At 45.3% G+C, this 11,355-nt stretch overlaps 2 protein-coding genes across 2 annotated transcripts in view; both read left to right on the top strand.

Annotated features, from left to right (window-relative positions):
* Window positions 1-2,139, top strand: part of LOC123190731 (uncharacterized) — a gene marked incomplete in the record, with an annotated part of 5,327 nt that extends 3,188 nt beyond the window's left edge. The window contains 2 exon segments of the mRNA XM_044603443.1: window positions 144-269; window positions 993-2,139. Coding sequence (XP_044459378.1) covers window positions 144-269; window positions 993-1,964 — 1,098 coding nt within the window.
* A 1,030-nt stretch (window positions 2,140-3,169) lies between these two features.
* On the top strand, window positions 3,170-8,876 carry LOC123190734 (uncharacterized). Its single transcript, XM_044603446.1, has 4 exons — window positions 3,170-3,654; window positions 3,764-3,825; window positions 6,988-7,077; window positions 8,140-8,876. The coding sequence occupies exons 1-3, from the start codon at window positions 3,265-3,267 to the stop codon at window positions 7,004-7,006; spliced, it is 471 nt and encodes a 156-aa protein (XP_044459381.1). The 5' UTR covers window positions 3,170-3,264; the 3' UTR covers window positions 7,007-7,077; window positions 8,140-8,876.
* Window positions 8,877-11,355: the final 2,479 nt, after the last annotated feature.

The raw sequence follows: 11,355 nt of genomic DNA, 5'->3' as shown, positions 1-11,355 counted from the left end.
CCATAACTTAGCATATGATGCCGGTTTGTTATTAACCAATGGTCAAAACTCCAAAGTGAATGCCTATAATGTGTGATTTTCTCATCCTTAATTATACATGGCATGTGTTTCTCGCTCACATTTTAATCAATTGTTTTGTTCAGTGGCAGAGAGAGGCGAAAAAGGCACGCCGAGGGCTTTGGTCGTTAGATAAACCACAGAAACCATGGATTTGGAGGAGAGATAATCCACGCATCGACAACAAGAAGGGGAATGCAGATGACATTCAGGTTAGTGAAAATTCCCGTTCTTTAATGATCCAAGAGCATGGTTTTGGCGTGAGGTTACCAAGAGCTTCACCCAGATGCGCGCTCTTTGGCTTTTTGGATAGATGCACATCCAACAGTTTAGGATTGTTCGTAGTTTCATAGTGATAAGAATGTTAACAAATATAGGCACAAATGCCTAAAATAACCAGGAAGAATAGAGACTATGTCTAAAACGCCACCCATGTGGCGAACATAAAGTCCCTGGTAGCAACTTCTAGTTTGTGAATAAGTGGCGGGTTTTTCAGTTAGTAACAAGCAGGGTATTGGATAGTGGCGGGTTTTTCAGCATGCTCTGTTGTTACAAGCAGGTAGTTAGATCAGCATGTTTTTCAACATTTAGGTGCTAGCCAATGACATGCTACTTCTTCTCTGCTGTGCAACTGCTCTTCTACTTTGGTTGTAGCTAGATTAGCAGTCTTCAGAGAGCCTGTTTTCGTTTCTCCTTGGGTCGCTTGTAATCTGACTTTATGTTTCTATCTACTCCCTCTGTTCCATAATATAAGAACGTTTTTCAAACTATGTTAGCTTGGAAAACGTTCCTATATTATGAGACGGAGGGAGTATTCACATAGAGTCCTCGTGCATGGTTCAAAAATAAATAAATTGTACGTTATTTCTATGTGTTCATAATGCACTTGTAGATAGTCCAACAGATTGTTTTACGGCTAATTAAATTTCTTGCAGGTAGAACCGCAGAACCAGGTCAATGAGAGCAGTATAGCTCTACCATTGCTGATAATGAAAGATATGGAGGATCTGGGTAGGAAATGGAAAGGGAGTTTGGAAAATTTTGTGTCTGAGAACATGAAACTACACGATCAGGTACAGGAGTTAAAGAGAGATAAGAAGGAGGCTGAGGAACGTGCTAGGAAGGCAGAAAAAGAAATGGAAAGTGCTGTGGCTGACAACATGAAGCTGAATGCTCAGCTTCAGGAATCTGAAATTAATAAAAAGGAGGCCGAGGACCGAGTTTTACAGTTGGATTTCTTCTCAGGAAGTGTTGCAGCTGTGAACATGGATTTGCACAATAAGATTGAGGTTTTAGAGAATGAGAATAAAAAGGCCGAGGACCGAGCAAAGGAGGCAGAAAGTGAAATGGAGAGTGTTGTGGCTGAGAACAGGAAACTGAACGATCAGCTCCAGGTAGTAGAGGGCCAAGCAGTGAAGCTGAAATATTTTTGTGAAAAGGTTGCAGGTGTAAACATAGTTTTGCACCGTAAGCTGGAGGGTTCAGAGGAGAAGAATAAAATGTCCAAGGAGCAAGCCAAGGAGACAGAGAAGGAGATGAAAATTGTTCTGGATGACAATGTGAAACTAAGCGGTCAGATTCAAAAATTAAATATGTTAAATAAAGAGATTACCGCCTTTGCTAATAATAGTAAAAGGAAATTGCAAAGTGTTCTAGCCGTAAACATGGATTTGGATAAGAAGGGGGAGGAGGGAGCTACTTTGCCAAATAAGGAATTGGAAACCGTTGGAGTTGAAAACGTGAAGGGGAAATTACAAGGCATAAGTCACAAGAAGAGTGAACAAACTGTGGAGACCCCATCGGCAACTCCAACCAAAGACTCTGGCGTGAAAAAACCCACTGTGTGGCGGATAAAAACGACCGCAACGACATCTTCGGCGCCTCCACCAAAGGGTCATTATGAATAGACACAACTATGTGTTGAATTTAAGCTATATATACAAGTTCAACGACGGCATGTGTTGCTACAAATTAAAAAAAACTATAGATTATATAATCTATAATCACGTGGCATTTTGTGTTTCACCCAAACATATTTCCTTTTGTTTTCTATAAATAATATAATGACATTTAATTCTATCATATTGATCCACCCCTGTTGGAGAGGGTCTCCATGCTATTTGGCCTTGATCCGTAAGTACGTATGTTTACTCCTGTCATTATATTATACGGCTTAGTTCTTCAGGGTCGATAATGTGGCGGTGTCGAGCTTTCTTGCCGTGTCAATTTGGTTCGCGTTCCTTTTCTGAAGTGCGGGTCCCCTTCGTGGTCGTGCAATAGCGACGACAGACCTCTGATGGAGCTAACTGTGGTCTGCTTGTTGTGTCCCTCCTATGATGCTCCCGGTTGCCACACGACCATTCGGATTCTCGGGGGAACCACTTCTCCTTCCGACGGTGCGGTATCCTTTTGATCTGAATGGATGTCGATGTGCCCATGTTGTTCATCATTCAGGAATGGACTTGGGCCGTCACCTTTCACATTGGAGCCCCCAACAAGTTTTCTGCTGCTTGTCTAGTGCTAGCTGCTTTAGCGGACGAAGACCCCGACGGATCAAGTTCATTTCCTTGGTTCATCTTGGTAGTTGCTTGTGTTGTATTCGGTCTGTGCACAAACTTATTTGCAGCATGCATCTGTCGTCTGAGGTTGTTTGACCATGGTTTCTTTTTTATTTCTTTCTGATGCTTGTAAGTGGTTGATCATTGTAATTCTGTCTGGGGTTTTGGTAATTGTAAGTCGGGCTAGGTTTGAGCCTTTTCTTAGGCTCGGACGATGTCTTCTTCTAAAAATAAGGACTCTGACAATACACATCTTAACATGAAAAACAACCAACTAATATTATGTAGTGCTGAGAGCATGACTGATGCCAAAAACATTTGGTATTTTCTAAGCTTATCAAAAATTGACAAGCAAAATTAAGCAGCGTCGCACGCTCGCTGTCCAAAGAAAAACAGCATCGAACGCTCAATTGCAAATTTCCAATCGATCAACGCGGCGCGTTTACCAAACCATGCCGCTGGGCAAGACACACTCATTAAACTGTGTGTCTTGTGCAGCAGCGTGGTTTTTTTCCTGTCAAAAAAAACCACCAATCCCCAAAACCACCACGGTGTCGTAACACCCAAACCACCTCCCACTCCTCTCTCCCCTACCCCTCGCCCCATCGCCCCGCCGCCGCCGCCGCCGCCGCCGGCGACGGCGACCCCGATGGGCGCCTCCGCCTCCGTCCTATCTCTTCCCGTGGCCGCCTCCTTCCCTGGCGCGGCCACCGCTATCGCGGGCGCCGCCGGCTGCTTCGCGCTCGGCTACTTCCTCGCCCTCGCCCGCCTCCCCATCCACGCCGCCGCCGCCCCCGACTCCGGCGACGACGATTCCGAGGACGACTCGGACGAAGATGATGACGAAAATTCCGGCCGCGCCCGGCCGGCGAAGCGAGCCGCCGGGCGGAAGCGGACCGGGCTCAGGCTGCTGTTCTGGTCCCGGAACGTGGTGACCAAGTCCGACTCCGCCAGGGAAGCCGAGAGGGCGCAGGTCCAGACCGCCGCCGCCCCCCTGGAGATCGAGAACCTCGCCAAGATAATAGAGGATTTCAAGATGGTATTGGAGTCTCTTTCTAGCCAACGCTTCTTCCCTTTACTCGGATTTTGGTATTTTCATTTGGGGGAGAGAATGGGAAATAACTTGGTTGATTTTCTTGCTGGTGCAGGTGCAGGTGCAGGTGAGAAACGACCTGAAGATGGGAAAGGGGAAAATCGCTGCGCAATGCAGGTAACACATTTCAGTATCAGGATTGGCTAAGAATAGAAACTTACTAGATTGGGAACCGATGTCGATGGTTAACACAGAGTGATGAAATGGTCAGTGTATCATGTTGTTAAGAGTTGATGTCTTGTTAAGTTTGCCCATGTTTACTGTTTACAACAGGCGATATTGGGCTGGCATACCTGTTTGACACTTTAGATTGTTGTTACAGCTGATCATGACATATTTTTATGAGCTTCAAATTGAACAATGATTATGAAATAGACAAAATTTCCCTTTCTGTTAATATAGATGTTTTTTCTGGAATGAATGCAGTTGCACACAAATTGTTCATGCCAAAGCCATGTGGCAATCTGTTATTTTTCTTGCTACTTGTTTTCTATGAACATGTCTGCTAAGTGCCAATGGTGCATGTCATGTCCTTTCTTAGAACTATCCTGCAGCTATAGTACACAGTTCATGACTGCAATTGGCATTCTTTACATCTTACTTTTACATTACAAAAAGTATTGGGGTGTAGGGGTTCAAGGAATGGAAGACTATTTTGGTTTGGTCTGATGCTCAAACCAGGTAGCCGCCTCACCTAATTCTTCGCAATTGCTATTTGTTTTGAAAACTAGATGGTAGTATTTTCCATAACACTTAAGCCAGCTGGCTTCTTTATCCAAGACAAGAGGTATGTTTGCTTTTAGCCTAGCTTTACCCTAGCATATAGTTGGCTGGCCAAAATTTTGGTGGAGTTGCTTGCCCACGAATTGGCCGACATTGGCAAGAAAAGTGAACTAGATTGGTAAAAGAAGTATTGGCATGCCAAAAAGTTGGTTGCCATCCAAATATAGACCAAAATTTTGGTCATGATTTTTTTAGTAGGGTTGATTTTGGCCACCATCCAAACACACCCAAGGTTTCTGATCACCAGTATTCAGTCCTCCCAAAAACCGAGGCAAAAATTTATCATGGCTGCATGAATGCTTATTGCGGTAGAACTTTTGCAATGTCCCGATGTTGATCTTTGTACTCATACCAACCACCCTATATATTTTCCATCAGATTTCCTTGATCAGACAGCAAGGAAACACTGCATATCTACTAGCCGCGCCAAAGCTGAGGTACCAGGATTCCCCTCCCCGCCACCGGCCGCCGGAGAGGCATGTAGATGGGAGGCGAATCCACGGGCTCATCGGCGGAGATCAAGGGGAGGAAGGCTTTGCCCTAGTCACCTTACAAGAGGGGAAAGAAAAGCACGTATATGACCGTTACATTATCTTGACGGCATCAACACTTATCAGGGAGAGCTTGGACATCATTGCTCGGGCAAATGTGTCGTGCATGCTCTCTTGAGTAGGTGACGAGGGCCTAACTCCCTTTCCTGATCAGACAAGCAAAACTATACCCGATTGGCAGGCCAGTCACCGGTTATTTCCTCTCCAGCATTTTGTAGACGGTCCTTGTGTAGATGCGGCAGCTTATAGTTGTTTCCTCCTTGATCTTTCATCACTTCCACCATGACTGCTTGCAACGTCATAAAGCTTTTGAACAGCTTATGGTGATCGTAGTTCTCAAACTCCTCCTCTACACCCTGTACCAGTTCCTGTATATTCATAGGCGCTCTGCAGTCGGTTAGGGATTGGAGGGAGCAGTGGAAACAAAGATCCAGAACATTGAGCTCAGGGCTGTTTGGTGGTTGTTGCAATAATCGAATATCCAGATCTGTCTGTGCCACGGCTTCTAGAAAACCAGCATCATTAGGGAGGACATGCGGTGTTGCATTATCTTGTTGAATAAAGATCGTTGTGTCATCGTCACCGTCCGGTCATTTGTCTTGAATGGCAGGGATTACTTTATTGATCAAGTAATCTCTGCACACAGGTCTAGTAACTTTGACCGGCTTCAACTCTATTGTCCCCCTATCTCTATTCTGGCTTGTTCGTTGTGCCTCGGTCTGTACCACGAACGGCCAAATGCCAAGTTTCCCATCAAATATCATCTCCCCATCTTCATTGTAGCGAGGTTTGGCTACAGCTGTTAGAAACATTACCTTCCCAATGCTATGAGTATTGTGCACAGTTCGGTTTGGTTCTTCTTCTCCAGGCAGTACGTAGTAGCTACTCTTCACTCGGGTCATGTCATACCATTTCTCGTCGATGTGGACCATATTTGTCATTGGCTTGAAACTGGGCCAAGGACTTGATATCCATCTTTCATCCATCATGGATAGGCAGAACTTTAGTCTCGCTATCTTGTTCTGTGGCTTGAGGGTGGGTTTGATGGTGCTTGTGATGCGTTTCAGCTCTTGCAATTGAAATCTGTAATGTAGGGTTGATCGGGGCACACCTAAACACCTTGCTAGAGACCGGATTGTTCTTCTTTTGTTCAAGGGGATTGTGGCTGTTATCGACAGATCTAGTTCTTTTCTCTTCCTACCACTTTTGTTCTTCTTGCTTGAAACATCGACTTCTTGGCCTGCCGCAAGTTGTCGTTTGGCTAGATTCCATATTCTTGTAACTGTTCGCAGGTGAACATTCAGCATCGTCGCAATGAGCACCTTGTCATACACGTGAACCTGTCCATCTCTAAGCTCGATTACTCGCAGAGCAAAGTAAAAACCATGTCTCTGCTTGTCTGTCAAGTCCTTGCCTCTTGGATTGCCATGTGCATCAGCTTCTTCCAATTCTGCATCTTCTTGTGCCTCTTGAGCTTCTTCCAATTCTGCATCTCCTTGTGACTCTTGAGCTTCTTCCAATTCTGCATCTCCTTGTGCCTCTTGAGCTTCTTCCAATTCTGCATCTCCTTGTGCCTCTTGAGCTTCTTCCGGCATCAAGTTCAAATCAATAGCATCACCCTGTTGAGCTTGTTCTTCTTGTTGAGCTTCGTCCTCATCTTCCGGCATCAAGTTCAAATCAATAGCATCACCCTGCTGAGCTTGTTCTTCTTCTTGAGCTTCGTCCTCCTCTTCCGGCATCAAATTCAAATCCATAGTTGTGTGCTCCTATCTGATCTCATAACAAGAGTATACAAAAGATGAATGGTGAGCATATAATCATAACAAGAAAACCATGAAGAATCCTAGACAAAAAGCAAAGAAACCAAGAAAGAGAAAAGTAGATATTAAAAGTACTCCTTGTTCATAAGCAACTACAGGTCCTACTACATCTCTCTTTTTTGCAGGGACCAGGGCAGGAATTAAAAAGCAAACAAAAGCAGGGGCCATGAGTACATCTCAACTTTTACTGTATTTCTTGTTGACAACTAGTGCAGGTACACATTTTGAATATTGAAATTATCTTCTGTTAGTAGACCATGGCAGTAGTTATAGAACTATGAATATCTATTACTCCCTCTACAACATCAGAAAAGTTAATAACATCCTCTACAACATTTTCTGTAGAATAGAGTAGGCTTCAATTTGTCAAAACTGAATTTTACTCACTGAAAATATGACAGTGGAGTACTGTCCAAACTGTATTCACTGTCTAAATTTCATTGATGTCAAATTTTATTTATGTGTCAAGTTTGACATCAACTTGACTGAACATCAACTTGACAGATCAAAACCTGACAGAAATTGACAGGTTTTGGAACAAAATGGCAGGATCTGAACATCAACTTGACTGAATAATATAGTGTCAATTCTGATTGTTAACAGCAGAATAATACAGTTAATAGCAGAGTAATGGAGTGAGAAATCTTACTATAAATTCAGTTACTGTAGTTACTGAAACTTCACTGTAATTATGCAAATGAAACTATTATTCTGTAAATTCAGTTAACAATCAGAATTATGTAATGGAGTGAGAAATCTTAGTGTAAATTAGGTTAACAAGAAATCTTAGTGTAAATTCAGTTAATAGTGTGTTCCTAAATAATCTGAGATTTATTGTCAAGTGAGATTTTGACAGAAATGTTGTGACATGTTCAGACTAGGACTAATCAAAGTTCAAAGAATTAGTAGAAGAAGCTTGTATTTTCAGCTTATAAATTTTAGGACTATGTGAATAAAATGCTTTCAACTAAGAAGATAATCTGTCTTCCCATCTCACTGCTCACTGCTAGCAAGAGTAGAAGAAGAAGAATTCCAAATAATGTTTCCAATTTGGCTAAATCTGGCCTGAATTTGCTGTAATTTAGTACATGATTTTTTCCTTCTTTTGTCAATGATTCTGACCTCTATAACCTTTCTCATCATCTCATGATTCTGCCCATGACTTATTTTTTACTGCCATGAATGATTCTGCCCCTCTGTAACATTTTTTTGGCAGTACTAAAGATTGGTCCATCAGAAATCAACATCAATGTTAACTGAATTTTTTCAAATTACAGAGCAAGCAAGCAAGCAATGTACACAGATCAGTTATGTTTTAAATTACAGAGCAAGCAAGCAAGGCACTGGAGATGAACAAATTACAGAACCCTGTACTTGTTCTCACCAGCAGCAGCACGAGTAGGGGACCTCAAGCGGCAGCACACGAGAAGGGGATCTCCGGGCGGCAGCACGAGCAGGGGAGGAGCAGCAAGTTGCGGAGAAGCAGCAGAAGGGGCTCCAGCTTGAGGTCCAGGATCGCAAAAGAGCTTGAGGATGAGCTTGAGGGAGCTCGTGGTCCAGGCGCGGCGGGAGCTCGTGGTCCAGGCGCTCGAGACCTAGGCGTGCGCGGGTCCTGGCCGGCGGCGGCGCAGGCCCTGCGAGGAAGGAGGGGATATCGTCGACGCAGGTCCTGGGCGGCGGAGGAGCACGTCTTGTGCGGTGACGGAGCAAGCAGGGCGGCGCAGGTCCTTGGCGGCGGAGGAGCAAGCAGGGCGGCGTGGGTCCTGGGCCACGGAGGAGCACGTCGTGTGCGGCAACGGAGCAAGCAGGGCGGCGCGGGTCCTGGGTCGCGGAGGAGCACGTCCAGTGCGGCGGCGGAGCAAGCAATTGGGCGGCGCAGGTCTTGGGCTGACGACTGGCCCTGGCGACGCGCGCCGGCGACGGGCGGAGGAAGAAGGAAGAAGACGCGACCTATATGGTGACCTGTTTGTAACAAATTTGAAGTTATAAGGGTGTTTTTGAAAAATTGACATTACACTACGCTGTGGACAACTTTTTCCGAACGGAGGGTGTATATGCATATAAGGTAAAAAGAATTAAAATAGAAAAGTAGAAACTATAGCAGACTAACGGACACGTACGCCAAATTATCTGTACTGAATCGGAAACTTAGAACCACAGTCCATCACGTTTCATCCTAAAAAAAACCTATCACGTTTCTATGTGCACCTAACGGCAGGGAGACATAAATTAAAAAACAACGGAACGTGCATTACTTCAATCGGACATGGCAAGTCAAACGACCAAGCTGTAGCCAAATACAAATACGTATCAGAACTGAACACCGGTTATTAAAGAAACAGAACACTGGCCAATATATCAAAACTGAACACCGGCCAGGCCATCTAAAAAACCTAAGCCCAATCCAAAAAAAAAGGCCCAACCACACAAGGAGTCGAGCGTGTGTGTGGGCTGTGGCCGGAGGCTGTGTGGAGCTGCTGAATGATGCTGCACGACAACGATTCTGCAGAGCCACAATGTTAATTGGAGCCAAGTCATTCATAAATTTGGACCTCGGGCTACAATGAGACAAAAATAAGAAAAATATATTCAAAACTGACATTAAAATAATTTAATACCGCAAAATAATTTATTGTACTTTAGTATCGCCTAATAAAAAATCTATACGTATCACGAATATATCAATATATACGTGTGGAACTAGGGTCACTAAAGCATTCGCAAAATGCAATTCCGGCAAGCCTCTGTCTTTCGTAAGCAAAAAACTGAAGCAAGAGAAAGACAAACCAAGTCACACAAATTTGGAGCTCGAAGCCAAAAAAGATTGTAAAATATATAAAAAGCATATTAAAAATGTTTACATTTTTTGAAAAGAGATTTCAACCTTATTTTCGGATATCATTATGACAAGATTTACACACAAGCCCAATACATGTATATATAAGTGTGGACTGACTCCCGATGGCGCGCGGATTTGTTCGTCATCTTGCGGTGGAGGCAACAAGCAAGAGCACACGAGAGAATGGACGCGAGCCCCACAGGCGGTTCTACTGCCCCGTGAACTGCAGTTCAATTGCCAGCAGGAGAAGGGATTGAACCCGCGGGCCTCGGACAGCGGCGCCATTGCTCCAGGCCATGCTCCAGGTCCAGGCCGTGTCCAGACCAAAGATACGGCCGAACGGCGAGCTCGACGGCCGCTGGGTATGATGTAGGGTGGAGGCAGCAGAGCATCACGCACACGCAGCAACTCCTCGCCACGGGCTCGCGCTATCCTGGATCCAGCGATGTTTGGAGTTCCTCATCTAACGGCAGCAGCAGGGAAGGACATTGGTGGCGCGAGTAGAAGGGGTAGCGAGAGGCAGGGTGCACGCGGCGATGGGGCTCGGGCAGGGTGACCGTGAGTTTGAGGCGGTCGTCCGGGACGGCGGGTTGGGGCGGGGCACGATGCCCGGGAAAGCAGTGGCCGTGCACGGGGGCTCAGACGGCGACGTACTGCTGCTCGGGCGGCGAGCGGGGTGGCGGGATGGGGAGAAGGCCGGCTCTGTCGAAGAAGGACGCCGCCGGGTCTGTGGAAGAAGGCCGGAGGGGCGGGGATGGGGCCCGCCGGAGGGATCCGTGGCCGGCGGCGGGATAGTGGATGTAGGGTGCGGGAGGGTGGGGGCAGCGTACCAGGAAGGGCAACGGGTAGCCAGGGGTTGGGAGGTCGGAGGACGAGGACCTGGGGCTGGAGACCGGGAAGTTCGCGACGGCGGCACGCTGGAGAAGTCCGCGGTGGCGGCGCGCTGGTGCAGATTGCGGTTGCAGTGTGCTGGGTCTCGACGACGAGGGATGGCGGCGGCACGATGAGCAGTTGGCGGTGACGGCGGGAGGATTTGGGAAGGACGGGGTCGGGTGGGTTCTTTTTTGTTCTTTGTTTACATGCATCGTTTGACTAGGAAGATTTCAGATAGTGTGCCATGAACACCAGATGGCAATGCACCTGATGGCCATGGATAAAATCATCTTTTCAACTGTCTCTTGACAGACAACTAATGTTCAACTAAATAGCCGTGAAATTTTTTTGGGAGAAGGGAATTTTGAGTGGCATATATGGTTGAAATTTGAGTAGTAATACTCTAGAAAAAATAAAAAATAAAATGTTCATCTTTTAAAAAATGTTTGCAAATAGTATAAAATGTTCACGTATTCAAAAAATATTCTTAATTTAAGAAAATGTTTAAAAATTTGTAGAAGTGTTCATGAATTTGAAAAATGTTCACGATTTCACATATGTGCATGAGTTCAAAAAAATGTTCATGATTTTAGGAAAAAATTGAGAGTGATAATCTATCTCGATGATGCAGCAAAATATGGTCATGTCATTGAAGACTATAATTTTTTTTTCCAATACAACGCACGGGCCCTTTTACTAGTCAGTTCCTATATCCATCGGGCCGATCGACTGATCGACGACCCTAGCTAGCTAGCATGTTGAGCGTGTCTCAAAAAAAAAA

The sequence above is a fragment of the Triticum aestivum genome, chromosome 2A (assembly GCF_018294505.1).
Source record: "Triticum aestivum cultivar Chinese Spring chromosome 2A, IWGSC CS RefSeq v2.1, whole genome shotgun sequence".
In the NCBI taxonomy this organism is placed as follows: domain Eukaryota; kingdom Viridiplantae; phylum Streptophyta; class Magnoliopsida; order Poales; family Poaceae; genus Triticum; species Triticum aestivum.
This window is presented reverse-complemented; position numbering and strand designations above follow the sequence as displayed.

Bases quoted from the DNA above. Each gene is read 5' to 3' on its own strand.
- LOC123190734 (XM_044603446.1), top strand. From the start codon at position 3,265: ATGGGCGCCTCCGCCTCCGTCCTATCTCTTCCCGTGGCCGCCTCCTTC. The intron at 3,655-3,763 runs GTATTGGAGTCT...TTGCTGGTGCAG, and splicing joins TAATAGAGGATTTCAAGATG to GTGCAGGTGCAGGTGAGAAA.